At 45.3% G+C, this 27,732-nt stretch overlaps 2 protein-coding genes across 2 annotated transcripts in view; both read right to left on the reverse strand.

Annotated features, from left to right (window-relative positions):
* Nucleotides 1-4,683, reverse strand: part of RESF1 (retroelement silencing factor 1) — a 26,152-nt gene extending 21,469 nt beyond the window's left edge. Inside the window, exons 1-2 of the mRNA XM_084764850.1 lie at nt 4,252-4,683; nt 3,803-3,844 (exon numbers count right to left, since the gene is read on the reverse strand). The gene's annotated coding sequence lies outside the window, so the exon portion shown is untranslated. The remainder of the gene's footprint in view (nt 1-3,802; nt 3,845-4,251) is intronic.
* LOC311587729 (uncharacterized protein) lies at nt 4,255-7,069 on the reverse strand. The gene is made up of 2 exons (XM_084764869.1): nt 6,584-7,069; nt 4,255-5,068 (listed from the first exon to the last, which is right to left on the reverse strand). Exon 2 carries the CDS (start codon nt 4,994-4,996, stop codon nt 4,280-4,282), a length of 717 nt encoding a protein of 238 aa, XP_084620995.1. The 5' UTR covers nt 4,997-5,068; nt 6,584-7,069; the 3' UTR covers nt 4,255-4,279.
* Between the last annotated feature and the right edge of the window lie 20,663 nt (nt 7,070-27,732).

Consider the following 27,732-nt stretch of genomic DNA (forward strand, 5'->3'; position numbering starts at 1 on the left):
ATTCCCAGCAACCACACAGTGGCTCACAACCATCTGTAATGTGATCTGATGTCCTCTTCTGGCACACAGGTGTACATGCAGGCAGAACACTCATATACAAATAAATATTTTTAAATCAATCATTTCCTTTGAAGCAACATTTGTTTGATTTCTAATTCAACCTGATTCTCCCAATTGATACACTTTATTTTGTATGTAAATAAAAAGCTTAGTTTAGCCTCATCTGTAATTTTTTGGTCTAAAACTGGCCAAGGGCCCAAGGCAGAAAATAGCATAGCTCAAAGATAGTTTTCATTTCTTTAGATCCAGTTGTTGGATAGTTCTAACCTCACTTGAGAGGTGCACCTCTCTAGGCCAGCTCTAACCACACCCTTCCTTACAAGCTCATTTAGCATACTGCTAAAGCCCACTGTCCTTCCCTATGTAAGACAAGACCCCCTCCCCTGTGCACCCGCCATAGCAAGCATAGCAGCAGTAACGCTATCTTGCAAGGCAAGACTAGAATAATAGGTTCCCGGGATAAGATGAGGCCTGGGGCCCAGAGATAAAAGAAACAGTTTGTCCTTGTCAAACAGGGTATTTATGGTCGGCCATCTGGCCCAGGGAACGGGTAAACTCCCCTGTTCCCAGAGCCCATTTGATGACCGGGCCATAACCTCACTTCATGTCAAACGAGATATTTATGGTCGGCCATCTGGCCCAGGGAACGGGTAAACTCCCCTGTTCCCAGAGCCCATTTGATGACCGGGCCATAACCTCACTTCATGTCAAACGAGATATTTATGGTCGGCCATCTGGCCCAGGGAACGGGTAAACTCCCCTGTTCCTAGAGCCCATCTGATGACCGGACCATAACCTCGCCTCATTTAAATTTACCAATCAGAGCCCTGTAACTATGCTTCTCGCTTCTGCACCCGCACTTCCCGCTAAAATCCCTATAAAAGACCCCCCGAAAGACTCGCTCGGCGCGCCAGCCTCTCCAGAGACTGAGACGCCCGGGTACCCGACCCCCTGCAATAAAGCCTCTTGCGTGTTGCAACCGAAACCTTGGTCTCGCTGGTTCTTGGTGGGGGTCTCCACGTTAAGACCACCGTGCTGGGGGTCTTACACCTACATCATTAGCCTGACTGTGGCCATTTTTGTTTCAGGACCACCTGCAATAGCTGCTGACATTGCGCTGACCATCCTGAGACACTTTCCACCCAAGTACGAGTCAATTGTCGGCTTTGCCTTTATAAACTGACTCTAGAAAGCATTCAGGGTCATAGTCTCAACTACAGAGTCTGTGTTCCTGATCAATCAGTCTTTAAGTGTGAGTTCAACAAACCATCCATATATGCCTGAGATAGGTGTCTCAGTGGTTTGTGTGGCTATTCCTGGACCCTAAAAGAATTTTAAGCACTGTATACCTGCCTTAAAAAAAATAAAAAATTTAAAAAATCAGAATTCAAGGTCTTCAGGGTTTTTTTTAAGTTTGCATTTCTCCCTCCCGCCCCCCCCCCCCCCACCGTCCTCCCTCTCTCTCTCTCTCTCGTTTTTTGAGACAGGGTTTTTCTGTGTAGCCTGAACTCACTTTGTAGACCAGGCTGGCCACAAACTCACAGCAATTTGCCTGCCTCTACCTCCCAAGTGCTGGGATTAAAAGCAAATGCCACCACCTCCCGGCCTAGTTTGCATTTCTATAGTCAGGTTTGGTACAAATTCTTGTTTTACCTCAAACTAAATGCTTCCTACTGTTTTACATGGATTAGTTTCCAAAGAAAAAGAGAAGACTGCTAAGACCAAAACTCTTGAAGTTCACTTTTAGTAAAGTTTAACAAGAGGACAATTCCCTAAACAGCTCAGTTCCTAAAATCAAAGCACTGATAATGTACAAGGCATAAGGAACCAATCAAACAGGTAAAAGGGGAAAACTAGAGCAAGATTACTGTAGCCAAGCAATTCACTAACAACAAGTATGGAGGAGGGTCTCGCAGAGCAAAGTTAATCCTGACATTCAGGAAGACCAGAGGATCAGGAGTTGTTGGACCCTCACGTCCAACTCGGGAAGGGGGTCGTCGCGAGAGACCACTGGAAACACACAACGCACTGATGCAAAAGCAAAGGTTTATTTCTGACGTGTCAAGGTCCCTCAGCACTTGAGAGGCGAAGGACCCCGACCAGCTGGTACAGGTTAGTTTAAAGGCAAAAACCACAAAGCAGGTGGGGCTGCTTATCCTGTTAAACCATATGGGCATTAGGACATCTGTCATTGGGAGACCTCTTGTGGGAACTTGGGTGTGGATCCCTACAGCAGCTGCTGGGGTCAGAAGTTTAGGCTCTAGGCAAGCAAGGTTGGGCAAGCAAACAAGCATCCTATATCTTATAATTTTACAGTTTCTCAGAGTGAAGGTCCTCCACAGTGTGGGGGGGGGGGACTGCTACCGAAAGCTAGCCTAGGTTACAAGATGAGTTTAATATGAGTCTGTTCATTTATTTTGAATTTAAATTAGCAAGTTGAATTGCCTATGAGACAGTGTAGCTTTAAAATGTCTAAGGCCATAAAAAATAAACTTCCTCTATCCTAAACTCTATTAAGCAGTTACTATGTGCCAGGAGCTATTTTAAGAGTGTTCTAATTGGTTGGCTGGCTGGTTGGTTTTGTTTGGGGATGGTTTTTCTGGACAGAGTCTGATATATAAACTAGGCTGGCCTGGAACTGTGCTGGAATAAAGGCTGCAGCATCACACACGGCCTAATAATGAAGCTTGTAACTTACCACAGTCCCAAAATGTAGGTTATCCCATTTTACAGATGAGCAAGCTGAAGCAGGAAAGTAAAATTCTCAGATTTTACAGTGAGTAGTGAAGCCAAGTGAAGGCACCAAGCAAGGCCTGGACCCAGGTAACATACCTGCAGAAGCCACAGGCCTGTTAGCAGAAGAGGCTTTCTAACAAAGCATTACGCTCATGGTCTGGAACCCCAGAGGTCAGTGACCACTGAAAGGCATGATTCAACAGCGAAAGAGTTCTTGTGGTCCTGGAAGATGACCTGAGTTCAGGTCCCAGCACGGTACATACAACTGCCTGTAACTCCAGTTCCAGGGAACCCTTCTGGGCTCCACACCCCAAACACACGAAGTCACTTACATGTGGGCAAAACATGTATGCTTATAAAATAAAGCAAATCTTCAAAAAATATTTAAAAATAATAAACAGTCCCTGGTACTACATTCCTATCAACAGTAAGAGCTAGCCTCTGCCTCGGTAACTTTAATTTACCACCTGACATAATATCTACCAGGGCAGTAATCTGTCCCAGAGGCCCATCTCCAACAGTGCCAAAATTATAAAAATAAAATGAAGTGAAAAGAAATTTTTAAAAAATCTCTAGCCTCTATTTCACAAAGGCAAAAATAATAATAATAATTGTTAAGTACCATATCAACAACATTCTTTCTTAAGCTTTGTCATCAAATCCAGAGTCCCACCGTTCTGTAAGGGGTTAGTTTGGTTTTGGTTTGTTTTTTTGTTTTTCTTTTTTTTGGGGGGGGGGAGTTGAGTCTTTCATTAAATAGTATTGGCTAAACTGGAATTTGCTATGTAGACCAGGCTAGCCTTGAACTCAAGACATCTGCCTGCCTTGGTCTCCCACATGCTGGAATTACAGGCATGCAAATCATACCAGGCCAAGTTTGTAGGTTTAACAGTGCTGGTTCGATAATATTCTTTATTCCAAAATAAATCACTCCAAGGTATAATGTGAAATCATTCAGCAGCGTGACTTTTAAAAGTGGCAGTCTTATCTGTAAATAAAATTTTACCTTTTAGTCTCTTCCACAAGGAGTATGTTCACGCACTTGATCCTAAGAAAAGCAAGGAACATTTTTAAGATTAAAATCTATTTTCCTTAAAGTGGTACTGAGAACATACTAAATCTGCTGAATTGGTATTAGGTGTGCCAAAACCGAAACTATCCGAAGAACCAAGCTGGTCTCAAAATAGTCCTTGCAACTAGAACCCGAGCGCGCCCCCAAGCCCTATTGTCCTACAATTCCAAAGCAAGAACAGTTCTTTAGCAATTTTACTGGATTGATAAAAGGGGACTTGACTGGCGCTGAAGTGAGCAGTAACTACGACCTTAGCATACCTGCATTTTAACAAGAAGCAAACTTAAGATTCCCCTTAAACAACGCATTTAGCAGACAACTTAAATCCCCACCCAAGTTCTGTAGGTGGCCTACTGAATGCACGCCAAGCTCATGCACTTCACCTGTTTTTCCATTTTTCTAGGAAGGTCCTCAAAAGTACCACAAATGCAAGCTGCTTCCGAGATGCTGGGGGCCGCGGCGCTCACCCAGGCCTGGGCGCCTGAGGGCGGAGCGCACGGCAACGCCGCTGGGTCGCAGGGGCGGATGCGCGGCGGAAAGCGAGCCAGAAAGGAACCGAAGAGCAAAACAAAGCTCCGCTTCTGCCTCCGAGACGGGAAGGACGGCGCAGCGGCAACAAGCCCGCCTGCTGGCCACCTCCGGCCGACAACCGCAGCCGCGCCCGACCCTACCGCGCTGCGAGCGCAGCTGCGCCGGGACCCCAGCCACGCGCCCCGACCCGCGGGCGCAGAACAAAAGTCGCTGGGCGGCCGCCTTGCGGTCCCGCGGGTGCTCGCTCGCCCAGAGCTCAGACCGAGGCCTCCGCCGAGCGCGGACCCGGCGGAGCTTTGGTGGCGGCCTGGGCCGGGGCGGATCCAGCTGGCTCCGCGCTCCGCCCACGGGCGCCGGCGCCACGGCCCGGGTCCTAGTGCCGGACGGGCAGCTGCTCCTTCTGAAGTCTGAGAGGAGAGAGAAGCCTGGCCCTGCACCAAGAATTTGCAGAGAATCACCTGGAGTGAAAAGCCGAGCTCTGGCGGAAATATTCCAGATTCGATCGGTTTGGATGGGGCTGAAACTGCATTTCAGACAAGTTGCAATTCTGTGGATGGTATTCTCATAACCAATGATCTCCAGGTGGGACAGCATCATCTTCTATAAAGTACATGAAGAAATTTGCACCCTCTGCTGTGTTTAGTGGCACGCACCTTTAATCCCAAGCACCTGGGAGGAAGAAGCAGGTGGATCTGTTATGCCCAAATCACGAAACCGTCTTAGACCTCCAGAGAACAGCCAGGTGCAATTCACACAGGGTCTTTTTATTGAGCAAACTCCGGAGCAAGGGCTGTCCGTTCCCCAAGAGCTGAGGAAGGTGGCAGCGCCCCCTCCTTAAGGTACAGGGTTTATACAGGCAAAAAAAACCCACAAACCCAAGCCTTGGCATTACGTAATTGGGTAAGGGATATAGGGGAAGCGGGCCTTAGCGCTGATAAGGTTTGCGGCAGAGGGCCTTTGAGCTGTGCTGCAGGGGGATCTTATCCAAATTTTCCATCTGCTATAGCCGTTACATTGTAGGATTTTCACATAATTGGGTAAGGGGATAAAGGGGAAGTCGGCCTTGAGCTGATAAGGTACAGGGCAGAGGGGCTTTTGTTTAGCTCTCAGATCTTTGTGAGTGAATGAGTCCAGCCTAGCCAACATAGGATCCTACAGAGAGACCTTATTTTGTAATGCCCAAGTCGTGAAACCCCTAAAGACCACCAGGGACCAGCGGGATGCAAATCACAGAGTCTCATTTATTGATCAAGATCAAGCTCAGAGCCAGGGCCATTAGCCCCCTCATGAGTAGGGAAGATGGCGGCCCCTAGCATAGGGGGGGACAGGGTTTGTGAGGGAAAAAACTGCAGGCGTTGCTGATACATGATAGGTTAGAGAGGTACAGGAATGTTGCCCTTTAAGCTGAGGGGCGGGAGGATCAGGGCCAGACCGCAGGGGGACATTTTTTGTTTATTCTGGTCACTGTGACCTGTCCTACTTAGCTCTGATTGTTTGGCCCCAGGTGCATCCTCCTAGGAACGGTTGCTACCTACAAGTTTGTGGCTCTCCCTGGAAACTCATGAGGAACTCCAGGTTGGGGGCCCAGGGGTGGGGGGTGGGGTGGGTGGGAGTGAAGTTCTCAGGTCCTGAACACAAAATGGCGTTGGTTTGGTTTCTACAATCTCAGCCTAAGAAAAGAAAAACACGTAGGAAATGCTGAAGTGTTCTGACAGACCCAAACACGGCACAGGTCCTGCTGCCCACGCCTTCTCTTTTGCTAAACCACTAAACTCATTCGGCCTCCTCGTGCTTGACTCACTCCTGAGGCTGACCACCTAGGTCTAGCTATCAAATGTTCTTATTTGGGTAAACTGACTAACATGTCCAATCAGAACTTACTGACTCGTCCTATCACAAACTTCCCCTGTTCTCTCCTTAAGAACCACTCCTGCAGCCGGGCGTGGTAGCACGCCTTTAAACCCAGCACTCGGGAAGCAGAGGCAGGCGGATCGCTGTAAATTCGAGGCCAGCCTGGACTATAAAGCAAGTCTAGGACAGCCAAGGCTACACAGAGAAAGCCTGTCGGAAAAAAAAAAAAAAGAGCCACTCCTGGAGGGCCACCTGCCGCTGCTCCTGCTGGACTCAGATAGGGGGCAGAGGTCTCAGTTACAACTTGTCGTTGTTAAGTCTGCCACCACTCACCCATAAGATCTGCAAGAGTGTTTCAAGAAAGCAAAAATCCGGCATGCAGGGGTCAGCCACTTGACAGAGCAGCAAGCATGGATGATGTCAGCTCTCAGGCCTTTTTATGGGTAAAGAGGGGAATTCCAGCAAAGAGTTAGGTAATCTAAAACCTGATTGGTGGGCAGAAAGGCAGTCACAGGGGTCAGTTTTTGATTGGCCTATGGCCAGGTGGCAAGTGAACTGCATTCCTGTGTGATGAACGTTGAGCCACAAAGTAAAATACCTAAACCATATAAGGGTGTCAAGCACAGATGGCCAGTCTTGAGATAAGAGTTCTCCACATTCCAGTGGTTATCTCTGGGCTGCCTTTCGGGAAGTTGATTTTTATGGTCTGTTCCCGGAACAGAAGTCTCAGGGTCAGGCCTAGGTCAGGCTTAGTCCTATAATGGAGACCAAGCCCAAAATGGAGTTAACGTCTTCTTTCATCACATACATAATACTTTCCTGAGCCTTTTGAACCTTGGGTCTGAGCTATGCTGCTCAGTGGGGGGGGGGGGGGGGGGGGATCAGAGGACAGGCTTAGCTGCTAAGGTTGTAGCCCACTAGCTGGAGACAGAACTATAGGGAAAGTACACCCTGACCTTGACTGTAACGGAAAACTACCCATCCCTGGTTTGACCTGGAGCGGAGCTCAGAGACTTGGAAATCCCAGGAGACTCGGCGGTTTAACTGCCAAACAATGTTTCTATTTCAAGATACTTTCCAAAATAAGCTCACTGCGCATGCTCCAAAACAACATATAAAAGGCTTCCCCTCAGTTCAGCCCTCCGCGAGTCTTTCTGCTCAGATGTAGCAAACGTTCTGTCCTTCTCCTCCAATAAATCTCTTATGTAAGATTTTGTTCCATGGTGTGACTTTGTTGTATTCCTTGGCTCCTGACTGCCAAGATGCCCTTGTGCCAGAAAAACCCTTACATTGATGTCATAACTTGGAAAGGCCCTCCTGGAGATGCCTGCACTCCGTTTTGGGTCTGAACCACACTGGGACCCTCACTCTTTATCTCCTGCCCACACACCACAGACCCACCTTCTGGTTCACCCATCACTTGGCACCTCAACCACCATGGGTAATTCGGTAAATTTCCACTTTGGTCAGTATGAAATTTCCCTAAGTCTGAGGAAATGACCATTGAGTTTCTGGAACCCCTTTGGTACTCATAGAGGTGAGGGTACGCCTAGCCATGGTCTTGTGGCTAGGGCTGGCCCTCTATCCCTACACACACACAGAGAGAGAGAGAAAGAGAGAGAGAGAGAGAGAGAGAGAGAGAGAGAGAGAGAGAGAGAGAGAGAGAGACCCTCAGAGATGCAATCCTGCAACTTCCTTAGGCTGGACTGGACTATTGTGACCCTTTCATGCCCCCCTCCTCTTTCTGCCTCCCAGGCAAGAGCTACCTGTAATCCCATAGCTTCTCTATGCCCTTGTGGCATTATGACACTTTGGACCAATTCCTTTCCTATGATGAGACCTGAAAAGACAGAAAAGTTGTTTTTCAACCCTGGCCACTTGGTACCTTCCAAGATGGCCTCAGGGCTGTTCTAAAACCACACCCTTGTACCTGTCCCGACCACCTGACAGCACATGATGTCCCAAGCTGAGCTCTTGCCCCCTCAAGGATAAAATAACTAGTAACCAATCATTTTAAAGGTCAACTAACCAGTCATGTTTGTACTAACTGCTGCTTCTGTTAAGAGTATAAAAGACCCAAGCTTTGCTTATTCGTGATGTTCAACTCAATAGAGCTTGGTAGACCCCATCATGATGGATCAATAAAGCATCCCTTGCTGTTTGCATTGGACTGGACTCTCGTGTCTCATTGGGCTCCAGGAAGTAGGACCTAGCCCCCCAGGTCTTACAGACCTTGTTCCTGAGCGTGTTTTTCGTTGCCTTTCAGCAAGCCTTTTTGGATCCTTGTGGAAAGCCCTGATACCAGATGCTGAGTCACACCTGACCCTGTTGAGTTCCACGACAACATAGTAAATGGCTTGGTACTCTTTTGGTCCTCCTTGAGGATACCCACCCCGTGGGACACATCCGTGGGGATGGTGTCACCCAGAGCTTCTCTTCACCCGTTAGAAAAACCTCTATCCTCTCCAACTAGCACCCAACATGTAGAGTCCCAAAACAATTCACTTTTCCAATCAAATTTGGCCTAAATATCCCTTAGATAACAAATAAAAATGGCCGCCTATCTACACCCTGGGTGCCAATATTCTTCAGATGAGGGAACTGGGAAGAGATTCCCCATGCCCTATGATCTCTACCCTAAGTCCTCTCTCTGTTCTTCCTGTCTCCCCAATTCATCCTAGCTGTGAAGCATGAATCACTTCTGATGCAGCCGACAACCCTCAGCTCCTTCCTCTGCGTCCTCCAGTCTCTCCTCCTCCCTCTCCAGCAACAGGCCAGCCGAATCATCTCTCTGTGGCACCCACTTTTAGCCCACAGGCAGCCTTCAGCCCTCATGCTGCCTGTTCCTGCTCCACCATGGGACCTCCTTAGCCTGCCCATACCCAGCCTAACCTAGCCCTGTAATACTTACCTTTTAAAATTAATCTAATATTTGTACCAATAAGGACTCAGGAGGAGCAAACTGAGATAAAAACCTGCTAGCTCAGCAAGGTTACTTTATTATCTGAACTATATACAAAATATTTGCAAGCCTGATTCTACCAACTCAGATGCTAGCCCTTTAGAAATCTTTCTGGGCTGGAGAGATGGCTTAGAGTTTAAGAGCACGGACTGCTCTTCAAGAGGTCCTGAGTTCAATTCCCAGTAACCACATGGTGGCTGACAACCATCTATAATGTAATCTGATGCCCTCTTCTGGCATACAGGCATACATGCAAATAGAGTGCTTATATAGGTAAAATAAATAAATAAATCTTTTTAAAAAAGAAAAAAAAAGAAAGAAATCTTTCTGTATTCTTTTAATTAGCTAGTCTACCTTTCTCTTGAGCTCCTCCAAACCCAAGAGGGCTCCTTAGCTCTCTTTCCTGGAATACTGGTTTACTTGTGTCATGCAAGCTGATTCTCTGCTGTTCCTGCAAACCCAGAGAGAAAATCCCTACCGCTTACCCAGAGCTCCTTCCGTGAGGCCTCTTCCAAGCCAAAGGAAAAAGAGCTCTCAGGGGCCCAATTGCTGTATAGACTCTCCTGTGCCTCCTCTACACCCTCGGCAGGCTGAACTCTATCACCTTGGGGAGGGGGTGGGGTAGAGTGGGGGGTGGGAGGGGGGGAGGCAGTGGGGGGGGCTCCAAGCCAAGTCAGTAGGAGCTGAACTATGTCATCTTTGAGGTGGGACAGCTCAAGGCAACCCAGCTGACTTTGCCTCAGGTCACAGAGCAAAGACCACAAGACCCCTCCCAAGCAACTCTCCTTAAAATAGGCAGGAACTTTCCAATCTTTAGCATTCTTGTCTGTGGAGGCTTCGGAGGCACACCCAAGCTGCACCTCTTCAGGACATACCTAGCTGCATCTGCCATCTAGTTAAGTTTTTATATTTTGCTAATAGCTAGGCTTTCTATGTATGATAATCAAATATCCTGCAACATAGCCCCAGTTCCTTCCCCCCCCCCCCTTCCTCCCTCTCTCCCTAATAGAAAAGCAGTTGGGATCTTATTCTGCTAACCAATCTACTTTCATTAACAAGTTCCAGTATATCAGCCAGACGGGGTGGCACATGCAGATCTCTGGGAGTTCGAGGCCAGCCTATTTTACAAATTGATTCCAGGACAGCCAGGGCTACACACAGAAAAACCCTGTCTTGAAAAAACCAAAAATAATAATAATAATAATAATAATAATAATTATTATTATTATTATTATTATTATTATTATTATATCACCCAACCTTACAACCTCATTTTCCATGACATTCAAACAATTCTCACTAACAACTTTCTCCCCTAGAAGCACATGCTGAAAAGATAGAAAAGTTGTTTTTCAACCCTGACCACTCTGTACCTTCCGAGACAGCCTCAGGACTGTTCTATACTTTCTGAGAAAAACCACACCCTCATACTTGTTCCGACCAATCATTTTAAAGGTCAACTAACCAATCATGTTTGTACTAACTACTGCTTCTGTTAAGAATATAAAAGACCAAGCCGGGCGTGGTGGCGCACGCCTTTAATCCCAGCACTCGGGAGGCAGAGGCAGGCGGATTGCTGTGAGTTCGAGGCCAGCCTGGTCTACAAAGCGAGGACAGGACAGCCAAGGCTACACAGAGAAACCCTGTCTCAAAAAAACAAAAACAAAAAAACAAACAAAAGAATATAAAAGACCCAAGCTTTGCTTATTCTGGGTATCCAGCTCAATAGAGCTTGGTAGACCCCATCACGATGGATCAATAAAGCATCCCTTGCTGTTTGCATCGGACTGGACTCTGAGACCTAGCCCCAGGCTTACAATTCACCAAACTAAGGCTGCTCACCCAGTCAGGGCTAAGGCAGTCCCCAACTGGGACCTCAGAAGGAATTACAATACTCTAAGGTGGGGGTATTCTAGCTAGGGATCAATGTATAAATTGCCTCCTGGCTGGTCTCTGTTAGGCTATCCTTAAAGCAATAAATTATGAAGAATCTAAGAGGTTTTCCAGGACAAACATAAAAGTGCCTATCAGTTCCTAGTAAAGGCCCCTCTACAATATACCAATCTGGACCCCAAGACAACACAAAACCTACCTCTCTCAGAATTTCCCTGACGTTAGAGCCAAACTTAAGTTCCTAGAGAGGGGATCCCTGACTCCACAGGTAGAAATCTTAGCAGTGGCCTTTAAGGTCTACTATGGATGAGACTAAAAAGCCCCACAACAAAAATACCTGATGTTGGTTAAGACTTTTTGACTAGCCATAGCAACTGCTGAGGCTCTCTCATCTCCCAAAGCCTGAGAGGATCTGGGTAGCCAGAAAAGTCACTGGCCAGGCCTGCCTGACTCCTCATAAACCACTGTAGAAGAATTTTAATCCAGCAACATAGCTGCTCTGATAATATTTAAAGACCTTCTAGGTCTGTTTGATTTGGCTGAAGTGCAGACATTACATACACCTTTAATCCCTCTGGCTAGAATACAGACACATCCTTAGTATACACTTTTAATCCCAAACAATGACCGAGGGACAAACGAAGTGACAATTCTGAGAATGGCTGGACAGAATGGGGTACACCCAGCTCTCTTAAGAACAGCACAGGAAATAGAGGCTATTTAAGAGAGCATTGGGGTAGGCAGTGAAGTGGAGTTGAAGTCAGTTCATCAGTTGAGTCAGACGGTTGGGTGTCAGTTGAGAGTCAGTGCAGTGGAGTTGAGTTCACGGCAGTTCAGCTGGTAACAGTTCCGTTCGTGGAGTTCAGAGGCAGTTTCTACTGAGACAGGTTGCAGAAAGACACCTGAGAAGGAGCCCGAAGATTAGAACAGATTGCTAGAATTAGTTTGAGGCCAAGCAGAGCAACACAGTGAGAGGCTGAGAGAAGCCAGTCTGGATCAGTCAAGTAGGAGAGGAGTTTGAGCTAGAACAGGTGGCTTGAACCAGCCAGCCAGAGTTCAGAAAGAGCTAGAAAGAGTGAGCTCATTCAGCAGTGAGCCTCTGAGATGACAATTTCATCTAGAAAGTAAGAGTTACTTTTACAAACCACCTTTACTATTGTCTGTCTTACTAAGGATTTCTGTTGCTGTGAAGAGACACCTTGACCATGGCAACTTTTTTTTGTTTTGTTTTAGTTTTGGTTTTGGTTTTGGTTTTGGTTTTTCAAGACAGATTTTCTCTGTGTAGCCTTGGCTATCCTGGGCTCATTTTGTAGACCAGACTGGCCTAAAACTCACATCAATCTGCCTGCCTTTGCCTCCCAAATGCTGGGATTAAACACGTATGCTATCACCGCCTGACTGACCACAGCAACTTTTACTTTCTTTTTTTATTTTTTGGCTTTTCAAGGCAGGATCTCTCTGTGTTAGCTTTGGCTATCCTGGACTCGATTTGTAGATCAGGCTGGCTGTGAACTCACAGCGATCCACCTGCCTCTGACTCCCAAGTGCTGGGATTAAAGCTGTGCGCACCACACCCGGCCATGGCAACTTTTATAAAGAAACATTTAACTGGAGCTGGCTTACAGAGGGTTAGTTCATTCTCATAGTGTGAAGCATGATGTTGTTCAGGCAGTCATAGTGCTGAAAAGAGAGAGTGACACTGGGTTCGGCTTGAGGATCTGAAACCTTAAACCCCACCCCCAGTGACACACTTCCTCCAAACTGGTCACGTCAACTCCAAGGCCACACCTCTAATAGTGCTATTTCTATGAGTCTATGAGGGTCATTTTCATTCAGACCACCACAGTGTCCAAGGTGCCATCAAAAGGGACACTGAGCTGTTGGCTGCCCCCATGTCCCTCATGGTGTGGAGATATCAGACCCAAGAAGGCCTGCAGCTGACCTCTTAGGCATGGCTGTGGATGACTGAAGGGGCCTTGGCTTCCTTGCCTGACCACTGCCATCTCTGGCCGGGAAGCCTAGTTAGTCATAGCAGTAATGGGGCACCCCGTCTCCTTCCTTGTGGACAGTGGGGTTACCTACATAGTCCTGAGGAGTTTTAGGGACCTACATCTTACCAACTTCACCAAACTCCATCACTTATTTGTATCTCTAGAGGTGTCCCCCTTACTGACTTCTGTCCCATCCGCTTGCTGGTGGTGGACTTCCTAGCCGAGGTGGAAGCCACTCGTCAGCTTGACCCCAAGCTCACCAGCCATTCCCCTCCTCCTTCTCCTCCACACAACCTGAAATATCTTTCCCCTTGCCAAACTCCCAGGTGCATCCCTGAGTATGGAACACCCAAAACCCCTCCCTAGCCAAGCATCATCCCCTCTTAGCCTTGTCCAGGGCAAAAGTGAGAACGTCTCCCACCCACCTGGTTCTGGTTGTTTGGAAAAGTTTGTCTGTGAATCTTGTGGCCAATATGGAAAGTAAAGATGGAAATGGGCCAGGGTCCGTTGAATGTATACTTCATGGTGGCCACCCCGTGTTGTCTTTTGAGAGTGTGAGCATTCTGAGTTCCATGTTGGTTGGTTTTGTTTCTGCCTTCTCTGCTGCAGCCACACTAATGCCACTTGCCATGGCTGCGTTGACAGCCAAGGCTCAGAATTCATCTATGGGTTTTCTGGTCACCGGATTCTGTTTAGCAGGGACTTGAATGTCTTTTTAGTGTGGATGATATTTAAGTTGTCTTATGTTGTTCCTCTTTATTGGAAAGCTAGCTCTGGAGGTGGGTTATAAACTCTTCCCTCCTCTAGACCCAAGCATGTTTGTCCAAAGGTTTTTTCCAAAATCTCTGTTCTGTGTTAGGAGGGCCACCTGGCTGTGACAGAGAAATGAGAGGGTTTTAAAGGGACTTGCTTTGCAATGGCTGTGCTCAGTGCTTAGTATGAAGCACTCACCTCTGTTGGGGTGACTTTTTGTGTATCATGTGAAGATTGTCTTTTTTTTTTTTTATTCAAGTGCTGATTTCTATGGGACTTTAGTATTGTTCTGCATCATGTTTTGTAAACACTCCTCCAACACCTTCTGAATAGTTTAATAAAGAGCCAAATGACCTATAGCAAAAGGCAGGAAAGGAAAGTGGGACTTCCAGGGAGCCATGGGAATTCTGAGAAAGAATCTGAGATGGAAAGAGTCTCCAGCCAGACTCAGAGGAAGACACAGGTGCTGGAACTGAGGAAAGGTAATGAACCACTTGGAAGATCTTAGATTAGTATAAACGGGTTAATTTAAGTTAAGAGCTATTTGGGGAACAAGTCTAAGCTAAGGCCAAACTTTCATTGCCATAGACTGTCTCCGTCAGGTATAGGTTCTTGGGTACAGGAGTTTCGAAGTGTTGGTGGGCAAAGATTGGCAAAATGACAAACAGACAAACTCAGGGGGAGTTTGAATCTGAGTGTATTTTACAGGCAAGCAATCTAGATTTTTATACACATTTTTTGAAACAGGAAGTACTTTGTGGTCACATTTTTTTTTTAATGGAGTAGTTTCAAGAGAGTCAGTGAAGCAATCAGGCATACACAGTACAAAGTACAGAGTGCAAAGTAATAGTGTCGTCATCATTTTTAAGTTATTAACTTGGTATCAGTATGCATGTGCCCTCTTTATCAAAGGTCAATGTTCTCTCATTATGTAAAACATCTGTGTGCCAAGACAGTTTTTTCTTAGTTTTTTTTTTTTTAATATGAGTGCCACTATCTGGAGCTTTCTTAAACACTTTATTTGTAAGTCATAATATAAATTATTAACTGATGATTAATTCTCAGCCATATTTCTTTTAACAAGTGAAGCAGAACTTGGTGGTGAACTCCGGGCCTGAATGATCCTTGGCTGCAGTCCCATGTTAGGGAGTTTCATGGAAATGGTCATCATGTTTGAAAAGTTCTGATGTAAGAGCAGGTTAGGAGAAAAAGTAAAGACAGAATATGCCAACACAATGAGTAAAAAGAAGGCTGCAGTCAGTTACTCCTGGCAGGAACATCAGACCAGTTTCAGGAGGTTCTCCCTGGGCAGAGGTCGTTGCCTTGGGTTGTGCAGTAACACTTGTCACACAGACTCCACTGGAGGGGTTGTGACATTTCATAATTATTAAAAGGTCTCCATTTCATTACTGGGAGCTGGCAGTCTTAAGATAGTCTGGCTATATTTAACTACCAAAGGTTATACATTTCTCTGGCAAATGATTAGATGGAAAATGTGTAAATCTTAGGGTATAATAAAGTGCCTAAAAATGTGAAAGCTAGTGTTTTACGGTATGTAAATACAAGTTGTAAATGTATAAGAAAATAATTGGGCTGGAGAGATGGCTCAGTGGTTAAGAGTACCACCTGCTCTTCCAAAGGTCCTGAGTTCAATTCCCAGCAACCACATGGTGGCTCACAACCATCTATAATGTAACCTGGTGCCCCCTTCTGGACTACAGGTGAACAAGCAGACAACAATGTATACATATTAATAAAATAAATCTAAAAAAGAAAAAAAGAAAAAGAAAACAATCTAAGGTAATTAAAACTGTTTCAGGTTTTTCCCTCTCTGTTTTGAAGGTGTAGAGTTTTAATATTGATCAATGGAGTTCTGATAATCTGATAAAACACTACTATTTTCAGTCACAAGCTCAAGATCTTAGCTTTTCTTTCTTTCTTTCTTTCTTTCTTTCTTTCTTTCTTTTTTTTTCCTGAGACAGTTTCCCTGTGTACCCCTGGCTGTCCTGGACTCACTTTGTAGGCTAGGCTGGTTAGAGATATCCACCTGCCTCTGTAGGCTGGTCTCGAACTTAAAGAGATCCACCTGCCTCTGCCTCCGCAGTGCTTCTCATCATGCTAAAAACATCTGTGACTGATCTATATGTTTAGCTCTCTGAACAAAGAAAAAACTATTCATGCTTTTTAACCCAAAGCTCTTGCTAAGACTTGAAGGTATGAACCTGTTAGCTGCTTTTTCTACAATGAATTTCAGTAGAGATTGCAAACATTGGCAATGCTAATATATCTAAAACTTTTATCTCTTCTTATAAGCAAAGCTCCAGGTAAGCCTCAGGTAGTAAAGGAGTCATAAAACTTGGGTAGTGGTCCTCACTCTCATTTGGTAGGATTAACAATGTGCCCTAAAGAAAGAAGGTTTAGTGACCAGTTTAATAAACATTAAATTCTTGTCTTTTCTATAAAATACTGTAAAACAAACTCTGTACCTGCACCCTCCCAAACTACTGAACTCACAGGTTCTCGGACTAATTTTAGTGAGAAGTCTAATCTGTACTCTATGCCTCTTCATTTTCTGTGTGAACTAAACAAAAGCTAGCTTCCCTGAACAAAAGCCCCCTGCCCCGTGCTTCAGTAGTGTTAGCAGCTTAAGGCCAACTTCCCCCTTATCCCCTTACCAAACTGTGTGAAAGACCCACAATGTGTCAGCTATGGCAGATGAAAAATTTAGATAAAGTCCCCTTGAAGACTAGCTTCCTCTATACCCCTTACCCAATTACATAATGCCAAGGCTGGGGAAAGCCCCGCTTGCAGTTTCTGCCTTTATAAGCCTTGTATCCTAAGGAGAGGAGGCTGCCCATCTTCCTCAGCCTCTGGGGAACAGATGGTCTTTGCTCCAGAGCTTGATAAGTAAAAGACCCTGTGTAAATTACATCTGGCTGGTCTCTGGAGGTCTAAGAGGGGTTCGTGACTTGGACATTTCAGTTCAGGAATGTATGCCCAGCCAGATATAACTGTTGTAGAGTTCCTACCAGAGAAAACCACTCAGAAACAGTCTATGAGCCAATTGAAAAGATTTATTCTAGCCAGCTAGTGACTGCACCTGGATATTTTGGCTCCAAGTGCAATGCTAAGCCTTTCTCAGAATCCATAACTGAAGCAAGAAAACTATATTCTGACTAGAATGTGTGTGTGTGTGTGTGTGTGTGTGTGTGTGTGTGTGTGTGTGTGTGTAGGAATTCTGATAGAGTTATTGTATCTAGGGTAAACAGAATATAATAGCTGTTTTTCACTGTAGTTAGGGTAAATATCAGAATGAACAGTTATTTTCTAGAAGTCCTTAGACCTTGGAGAAATCACTGTGGAAAGCAAGGGTTCCTTTCTGTGATCTACAGAGTTGCTTTGCTAAAGGAACTTTACAGCCTTGGCATGACTTTGGTCACAAGACAATACTAGCACACCTGGAGTGTCTTGCATTATTGGGTACTGTAAATGGTATGCAATAAGGACTACAGTCACAGAGGTGTGATGTTCATGAAACATATAGATTAGATCAGGGACACTGGCATGAGGAATTTGTTTTACTCAGAAAACAACCTCTGTATAACAATCAATAAATATGCTTTTTTACAGCTATTTGAGATTCAGCCCAGAGAGGCTAGACCTCCCGGCTGCCTAATTCATCTTTGTTTTTTTTGTTGCTGTTGTTTTTGTTTTTTGTTTTGTTTGTTTTGTTTTGTTCAAGACAGGGTCTCTCTGTGTAGCCTTGGCTGTCCTGGACTTGCTTTGTAGACCGGGCTGGCCTTGAACTCACAGCAATCCACCTGCCTCTGCCTCCCAAGTGCTGGGATTAAAGGCATGTGCCACCATGCCGGGCTTTAATTCATTTTTGAGTGGCTCTCTTTCTTTGATTGTTGTGTTGGACACTATTAGGAGGTGTAGCCATTTTGGAGTAGGTGTGGCCTCATTGGAGGAAGTGTGTCACTATGGGGGGTGGGTTCTGGGGTCTCCTGTGCTTAAGCTTCCCAGTGTGGAATCCAGTCTCCTTCTGCTGCCTTCAGATCAAGATGTGGAACTCTTAGCTCCTCCAGCACCATGTCCGCCTGCATTCTGTTATGTCATGTAGAAGAGTTTTAATTCATAACATGGCTACTCTGGCAAGAGATCATATCCAGAGACCTTCTAGGATCTGGCTAGAATACAAACACACCTTTAATTTAGGAGACAGAGGCAAGCAGATCTGTGTTCAAGGCCAGCCTGGTATAGAGCAAGTATCAGGTAAAGAAAAGCTTAAATCCAAGTGTGGTGGTACATGCCTTTAATCCCAAACAATGAAGGTAAAGTTTGTTTGTAGAAGGAAGCACCCATGTTTGAAAATGGTGTTTAATTGAGTGGCAGAAAAGGTGATGAATCAAAGAAAGATTTGATGGTATAGGATACGCCCAACTCTCATGACAAGAAAGAGGAAAGGGAAGCGACTTAAGGGGCAATGCAGAGAGAGAGAGAGAGAGAGAGAGAGAGAGAGAGAGAAGAAGAAGAAGGAGGAGGAGGAGGAGGAGGAGGAGGAAGAGGAGGAGGAGGAGGAGGAGGAGGCAGTTGTACTGGTGCAGTAACAGAGAGGCAGGTTGCAGAGAGAGAACAAGCTAGACTCAGGTGAAAACCAAACGAACCAGAGGCTGAGAAGGAGGCAGAAGATTAGAGCAGATTGCTGGAGTTAATTTGAGGCCAAGCAGAGCAATTCAGGGGCCAAAAGAAAAGCCAGATTGAATAAGTCAGCTGGGAGAGGAGTTTGAGCCAGAACAGCTGAGTTGACCCAGCCAGCCCAGAGCACAATAAGAGCAAGAAAGGGTGAGCTGATTAAGCAGTACATCTCAGAGGCTGAAAACATTCAAGGCTGGGTTAGATGAATGGAGGCTAGAAGCTTCCAGGACTAGGCCTGGGCTAGCACAAGGAGGCAGTAATCCTCTGAGACAACAATTGAAACAGGTGAGTAAAACTTCCTTTTACATTGACAATAACGGACTAAACCCCTGAAATTGTAAGCCATCCAAAATTAAATGTGTTCTTTTATAAGTGTTGCCATGATCAAAGTGTCTCCCTAACTAAGACAATTGTCCCTTGTGACTCTTGAACACTGTCATATACATACAAAGGGGGTTTATTAGAATGACTTACAGGCTGAGGTCCAACTAACACAGCAATGGTTGGCTGTGAACAGAAAGTTCAAAAATCCAATTGTTGTTCAGTCCATAAGGCCGGATGTCTCAAACGGTCTTCAGTACATTCTAGAATCCTGAAGAAGTAGGCTCTGATGCCAGTATCTGGATTACAGGCATATCTTCCTTCCTCAAAAATCAAGATTAAAAAGGGATTTTTCCCACTTCAAATAAAGCAAAAATCCTTCATAGTTGTGTCCTCCATTTTAGGATTTTAGTTAATTCCAGACATAGTCAAGCTGACGACAAGAACAATTCCCTTCCCAAGGTGGCAAGTTAAACAAATTTACAAAAGCCAAAATATGCAAAATGAGGTCAAGTTGACTTCTGCAAAAAGCCCACCTTCTTTAGTTGTTTTTCTTCCTGGAATTGTTTTTTTGAAACTTCTCCATTTCAGCCAGGAGTAGTGATACACACCTTTAATCCCAGCACTCTAGAGGCAGAGGTAGGCAGATCACTGTGAGTTTGAGACCAGCCTGGTCTGCAAAGAGAGTTCCAGGGCTACTACACAGAGAAACCTTGTCTTGGGCATGGGGGGTGTCTCCATTTCAGTTACTGGCACTTTATTCAGCAAGACAAAGTTTGTTGGTGGTACCAAAATGAAGTTTGCATAGTCAATTTACAGCCCTTTTCACATTCCTCACTGGTTCTCTGGGCGTGCAAGTGGTGGACTAATCCTGGGAAAGAGGATTATATTGTCCACTTAGGACAAGAAGTATTACCAAACTGAGTCTTTTCTGATAGCAAATCATACTGTTAAGGGTCTAAAGGCCAAGTGTTAAGGCCATAAGGAAGAGGATTAAGAGGCCAGTGATGGCAGAGACCAGTGTGCTCAGCAAAGGCAACCAGGAAAATAGGGATTGATACCAATTATCAGACTCACTGTTCATTTCCCTCTCCTTTAGATTACTTCTGACCATTGCTAAGCCTTCCCTGATGTTTCTAGACTGATTAGCATAGAAACAAGTTTCTCCTAAACTCATGCAAAGGCCTCTCTGCTTCATAAAAAGGTCTAGCCCCCTTCAGTTTTGTCAGACTACATCTGAGAGGGAGTCAGCTTGGCTCTCTAGCCTGGAAACACAATTCTCCAAATGGCCTAGATTTAAGTCGATGTGGGAACTGAGTTCCCTAAAGTTTTAGTTCCCAATAGTCAAGGTTGAGGTGCCTATGGTAGCTGCATTGGCTATTCCTGTCCCTGTGAGGATCCGGACCAGAATTGGAGCTTGTTTAACCCTTGTTAACACTGACTCAAGGCCAATATGAGCTCTCCCCTCTCCCCTGTCTATAGTTGAGGATGTAATGTCTACAATGGAGTGTAACACATATGGGGGATAACAGATCAGTATACATAGAGGGGGGTAGGCATTCCAGTGAGACAAAGGAAGCACAGTTAGTCAAATCATTAGTATAAGAAACCCAGGTAGTCTCAGAGGCATTAAAGAATATGCAGTCCTCAGGCCAGCATTTGTCTGCTTGGCGTTTGAACAGACATTGTTATAGAGTGAGGAAGCAAGGTTACAAGGTGAAGACATGATATGGATGCCTTCTTGCAGATCTTCTAACTTTAGGCTGTTTCCATTCACAACTGGCAGAGTCCTCAACTGGAGAGCATGTGTGGTTAGACCCGCTCCTACACAGAAAGAGGGCAGTGGATCCAGTCTTAGCAAGCAGTCCTGCCTTCATTCTGTGTCAGAAGTGTTCAAACAGGCCTTTCATAACACATGTATCCAGGAAGGAGAGGCTTTGACTGAAATGGAGTGTGAGTCTAGGCTCTCTGGTGGTTCAGGCAAACATGGCAAGTGGGGCAGGATCTCTAGAGTTTTGCTTCTCTTTGGGGATTGGGAGGAACATACCAGAATTGGACCCAATGGGAGTCACTCTCCTGGGTGGACATTTTTTCTGGAGAGTAAATGAATCCTCCTGGGTCCTTTCCAGTGGCATAAATCCAGGTTCCCCATCTTCTCCCTGTGACCCAGCAGTGGGCACCTATCCGAGTACAGGCCTTGATCTTGATGATCATGGGGTTATGTCTTTTACTGTTAGAGGGCTTAAGGGGGTTCCTCCATTTCTATCTGGATATAGGGGGTTTATGTCCCCAGGGACATTCTGTTCCATAACCCCAGGCAGCATAGTGATAATTGCCATTTCCTGGATAGAAAGATGGATGATTTGCAGATACCCATAGAACTAGGAGTCTTCAAGTTCCCTCTTCAGGGCACCAGAACCATGACCCATCCTCTTAGACCCCCTTTCATCCTAGCCCCCTAAAAAGGCATGGTCATGAGGTACAAAGATTCACCAGGAAAGTGGGTCGGCCATCCAAAGTCAGGTTGAGAAGAATGTTTCCATTTTCTGTTCGTCTCAGTTTCCGAATCCAAACTTCTAGATCACGGAGGCCATAGGCCCATCCCCCAGGGAAAGGACAAAAGAAATGTGATGCCCACACTTAAGGATCTCAGGTCAACCTTATCTTTAGGGGTCGGAGATACTTGTGGCAGTCCATCAGTCACTGCTCCTCATGGCCTCCTTCAGTCGGGAGTAAATGATCCAGGGGTGAGCAGCTACTTTGACAGTGGCTGGGTTTGTCACAGTGACTGTGCAAAGTCTCTTCTAGACAGGTTCCAAGATATGGGCAGGGATTCTCTTTATCCAAACAAAATCTCTTGGTTGGAACTGGTGGGCACATTCAGAGGTAAGAAGTAGCAGAATTTCCTTCTCGGACTAGCTAATGGCCCGGAGAGCTTCCTGCACAGACTTGAGAACAGAGCAATTTACACATTTCTGCCTGGATGTATCTTGGAATTTGGGGAGGACAGGAGGTGGCTTCCCAACCACAATTTTTAAAGGAGTAAGCCCCTCCCAGTAAGAAGGAGTACATGGAGCCCTGAGCAGGGCAAAGGACAGGAGGTTGGACCAATTTTTTCTCATTTCCAAGACTAATTTTGTCAGAATACCTTTAAGAGTTCTATTCATTGTTTCTACCTTGTTGCAGGATATTTGATCCCATTGTAATCCCTGAGATTGTAAAGTGTAAATCCCTGTTTCTCGTGTGCATTGAGTCCTAATACACACCTTTAATCCAAGAAAGTTCTGTTTATTGTACACAGGTGATTATGGTGTGACTCAGCCCTAGCACACACCTTTAATCCAAGAGCTTTCTGTACACAGGATTGAATACAGTTAACCCTAGGTCAAGAGGCAGAAACAAGAAACCAGCTGACTGAGCTGGGCGTGGTGGCGCACGCCTTTAATCCCAGCACTCGGGAGGCAGAGGCAGGCGGATCGCTGTGAGTTCGAGGCCAACCTGGTCTACAAAGTGAGTCCAGGACAGCCAAGGCTACACAGAGAAACCCTGTCTCGAAAAACCAAAAAGAAAAAGAAAAAGAAAAAAGAAACCAACTGACAGGGATTAAAGAGTAGGAGGGACTCTGAGTTGAAGGGTATGTAAGACAGCTTATAGAATTAAGTAGAAGGGGCGTTTGAGCTCTTCGCTTCTGACTTTGGAGCTCTAGAAGCCTATATGCACAAAGTAATTTCCAATTCATATTTAATACCTTTGTCAGACATTGAGATACCTTGACTGTTTTAAAACAGGACCACTGTCTGGTGCAGCCATATCTGATGGAGACGTTGAAAGTCATGAAGCCAGCACAGCTGTTTGAAGATTCAACAAAGCTGAGCTGCCAGGTGCAACATCATTGTACCATCTTCTGGTTTTGGTTTTGATCTCCCCACATGTTGCATGCTTTGGGGGCTTTCAATATCTGTGCAATGTGCAGATATTGGATTAATAGACATTTTTAATGAACCATTTATGCCTTTCCCAAAGAGTACTGCTCAAAAGCTTCCCCGGGAGAGTCCTGAGTATACCACCTCTCCCAGTTTTAGGGGAAATCAGCTTATATGACTCTACTGGAGGTTGAGATGCACATAAAGATGCCAGGGACCTCTTTATGAGGCTCTGGCTCCAAGATATTCTTGAAACACCTGCCCCTGTGCAAGATAATCAGATTAAAATAAATTTAAAAGGGTCACTAAGGTTTGGTGGACGAGAAGAGTTGATGGTAGATCAACTTACAAGCCTCTTCCTACTATATGCTCAGGCATTTAAGGCTGGGGGCTGCATACGGTGTGCCTCTGAGGAAAAGATACAGCATCAAAGTTAGATTGACTGGAGTTATCTCTGGCCTACACAGGTGCTTACACTGATGGACAAATAATGGTGTGGAAAAATGATAAAAGAATGAGGTATCAGGACCTCCCTTTCTTAGAAAAGCTACCTTGTGCAGAACTACTGTGATGTCACATGACCAAGGAACAAAAGAATACCAAGATTAGACATATAAATAAATTCTACGAAGACATAAAATATAAACAGTGTGTGGTGCCAGAAATGGAATAATAACCCTAACACCTTTGGCCTGAATATTGGGGGGGGGGCAGTATTGACAATTGGTACTCTGATCACTAAAAGTTAATAATACACCACTCAGGACATGGTGATCTGCCTGGGCTGGATTGGAGGGTTTCTTCCTATTTAGCGCCTTTGAAACAGTAAGAGCTGCCAGCCTGAGAACGGGCTATTATTTATCATATATCCTTGCTTTGGCCAAAACTTGCCTCTAGATTATTAAAACTTGGGGTTGCGGAGTTAGTAAGGGAAATTACTAATGATAACTAAACTTATGATCCCAGACATGCAAGAGGAAATTAAACACGTGTCCGGGGTGTCCTGGACTTGCTTTGTAGACCAGGTTGGCCTTGAACTCACAGCTATCCAACTGCCTCTGCCTCCCGAGTGCTGGGATTTAAAAGCATGTGCCACCACACCCAGCTTGTCCCTTACCCTTTACCTCCTCTCTCTGAAACCTGTGAACTGCTGGGACAGGCTTTTGGTGACTATCAGACCCTAAAGCTAGGGGAAGTCCAAGCCTTGGGATTAACTCCTGAAAACATTCCTCTGTAACTACTGGGGCAATTTCTGTGCAGGTGTGTGTGTGTGTGTGTGTGTGTGCGCGCACGCGAGTTGTGTCCTGGCCTGCAGGACAAATCGAACCAGGGTTCACCCGAAAGAGGGAGTAGGGATTGAAAGTGGGGTAAAGAGACGGGAGAAATAACAAGTCAAGTCTGGAAATTTTTGCTCAAGACTCCCTTTAATGGGGATGAGTAAAACTTTCTATAGCAAGGTCAACAGGATCCAGTCTAATCCCTCTCTTCCTAGCCCCCAGGCAAGAATACAATCCCCTGAGTAGCTCCCTGTAGGAACCTCCTTAATCCTCTGGGTGGTGCCCAGTAGGAACTTCCATGTTTCTTTCAAAGGTAAATAACCCCAAGATAACCTAGAACACAACATGTCCTTCAGCAAGGGTCAGCAACTCAAAGGTCACAGCTTGCAGACTAAACACGGGGATTTCTAACACGGCAGAATTCAGCACGGCTCCCCACAGGAGGGTAGGATTCCTCCCATCCTGAGACGTCCACAAACACCAGAAGGTACTTAGAAACAGAAGGCCTGAGTTCAGTGAAGTCCAATTCCCAATTCCCAGGCCCATTTTCTCAAGGTTGGATCCTTTACGTGGTCTTTGCCCCTCATTAGGGCTTACCAGAGCACAGGTGGCACATTTAGAAGTGGTGTTTTTAATTAGTCTCTCCAAAATTTGAAATAAAACCTTTGTCTGAGAAGTTCAGCAGTTTTTGTGGTCCCTAGGTGAGTGGCCTGGTGGAAAACTGTAACCAGACATTTTCTCAGACTTATAGGGAAGGAGGGGTCTGCTGCCAGCAGTGCCCACCATCTTTGTTCATCTTGTAGAGTCAGTTCCTGTTTTGCTGAGCCAATCTCACCTGGAATGTATTCTGGACAGTCTAATAAACTGGGCTCCGTCAGAGCTCCCTAGTGTTGCAGAGGCCCCACTGATTCTAAGAGCGTCTCCCAGGAAGCCAACTCAGCCTCTGTCATCTGGAGAGTCCCCCTGTTGGCAGTCTTTGCAACAATGGCCACCATTTTAGGCTACCAGAGAGCCTCCACTAAAAGTAAGATTTCTTCTCTTTTTTTATTTCATTTCCTACTAAGGTAAGTAATCCTTTCTCCCTCTATAGAGACATGAGCCATGGTGACTGCATACCGGCTATCAGTAGTGATAAACTTGTCTTTCCCCAGAAGAGTGCTTGAGTCAATGCAAAAAAATTCAGCTGGCTGAGCTGAGGTTCCTCTGTTTAGAGCTTGTGTCCAACTAGTGTACCTTGGGTCACCACTGCTGTGCCTGTAAACCTGATTCTGCCTGGGACAAAGCTGCTCTTGTCTATGAACGACATCTTATCTGATATTGTCAATAGGACATCTATCAGATTAACCCTGGACTGGATCAGGTCAGTCACCTTAAGGCAGGTTGTGCACGGTCATCGGCCAGCTGGAGACTGGCAGGAAAGAAACAGTTTTCCCAGAACAGCCTCAAACATAGTTTACAGGGACCTGTTTGTTTGTTTGTTTGTTTTTTGAGACAAGGTTTCTCTGTGTAGCCCTGGCTGTCCTGGAACTCACTCTGTAGAATAGGCTGGCCTCAAATTCAGAGATTCATCTGCCTCTGCCTCCCAAGTACTGGGATTAAAGGCATACATTACCACCTTCACCCCACCGCATGCCCTGGACCTGGCTAGACAGTATTCCCTGATTGATACTGGTTTGTTTATTTGTTTACTTTGGTTTGGTTTTTTTGAGACAGAGTTTTCTCTGTGTAGCCCTGGCTTTTTGGCATATTCTCAGTAGACCAAGCTATCCTTAAACTCGGATACAGGGAGGTTTTAAAAGCAAAGAACACAGAAAAATTACATCCTGGTTGGCAATTGCAGAGGGACATAAAGCAAGCAAGCACTTTAACACAGTGGTTCTCAACCTTCCTAATGCTGTGACCCTTTAATACAGTTCCTTATGTTGTGGTGACCCCCAACCATAAAATTATTTTCATTGCTACTTCATAAGCGTAATTTTGCTACTGTTATGAATCATAATTGTTTTAGTTCAAGAATAGCTGCACAAACCACTCAGACAGCAATCTCAGTCAGATATGGATGGTTTATTGAACGCAAACCAAGATTGATTATGACCAGTGACATAGTAGGCTAGGGACTCAAACTATGATGCTGGTCTGCCTTTACAGCAGGCTTTTTATAGGAAAACCAAGCGTAGAAGGCAGAGGAGAGGGCAGTGATACATTTTGGCTAATTAGACCAAGTATTATCAGCTAACCTTTAAGCTGATTGGATGGGGTGAAATATAGGGAAACTTAAGGACTTTCCAGTTCCCTTTCTTGAGGGTTTGGGGCTTCGCAGCTCCTTACCATTCCCATGAGAAAGGATCATAGCTGGCATTATGGTTTAGCTCAAGCAGAACATATATTTATCATCTCTGTCATTCTTGTATTCTAAGCAGCAAGTATTGAATTGTAAGCTAGGGAAGGCAAAATGGCTGTTCTTATGTTAAGTAGCAAGACCCAGGTATGCCTAGATGGGGCTCAACAAAAATGTAAATATTTTTGGAGACAGAGTTTTGCCAAAGGAATTGTGACCTTCAGGTTGAGAACCACTGGTTTAACAGATGAAAAATAAAAATAAAAAATAAAACCTATGTAGTTAGCCTGGGGCATTTCAACTCAAAGTTTCTAGAACAGGGTTGGGTACTTTTCCATGGGACTTTTCAGAGCAGGGGTATAAAACAGGGTGTCAGTTGACACAAGATGAAGGAATCTTTGCCCTATCACAGCAGTGTGTGGGGCCAGGCGTGATAGCACATACCTTTAATCCCAGCACTCAGGAGGCAAGAGACAGATTGATGGATGTGAGTTCAAGGCTAGTCTGGTCTACAAAGCAAGTCCAGGACAGCCAGGGCTACACAGAGAGACCCTGTCTTGAAAAATAAAAATAAAAACAAAAACAAACAACACTGTGTAGGAAGTAGAGACCTTCTTCAATGAGAAGCTATGTGGCCTTGTCCCTAGAAATTCCCCAACCATAAGCTCAGCTGTCCCCAACTGCCAGGTACACTTTCAAGATTAGCTAGAACTGCTTGTTAGCAAAATAACTTGAGTCAGAGCTGACCACCCTGTTCTACCATCCCCACCTCCACCCCCCAGCCCATGAGCTAATTGCAGTTTTTACCTTTATAAACTGACTGTGGGAAACAGGTCAGTGTCACAGTAAGACTCCCAAGTCCTTTCTGTGGCCCTGGTTGCAATCAGCTTGGAAAAGGCGTTCAATAAACCGGCACTATCACACTGAGATTGGTGTTCCAGTGGTTTGTGTGGCAGCTCTTGTACTACAGCATTTGGAGGCCCCAGTGAGATTGTCTAACACCGTCGTCATCGACTACGCCTCAGTTTGATAAGTGAACACCACCAAATAGTCGGCTCCTCAGTAAGGAGATAAATTTTTCTTGGTTTCTGTTTTGTTTCTGGTACAGTCTAGACCCTTGGTGACTGCCCCGGCCCGCCGGGGTTCGACTAATGCTCGGTAGGAGAATTTTCCTGTAGAGGGACAGAACACAAGACACAAAGAAGGGGGCAAGTCTGCATTCTGATCAAACCCTGTTTATTGAAAACTTTCACAGAGTTTATATAGGCACAGAGGCATGGGTATTTGCGTAAGCAAGGGAAACCATGGATACCTAACTCTAGAATG

This window comes from Acomys minous (assembly GCF_964271855.1).
Source record: "Acomys minous genome assembly, chromosome: 17".
Classification (NCBI taxonomy): domain Eukaryota; kingdom Metazoa; phylum Chordata; class Mammalia; order Rodentia; family Muridae; genus Acomys; species Acomys minous.

Excerpts from the sequence above, each read along its gene's own strand:
- LOC311587729 (XM_084764869.1), bottom strand. The coding sequence starts at position 4,996 with ATGATGCTGTCCCACCTGGAGATCATTGGTTATGAGAATACCATCCAC.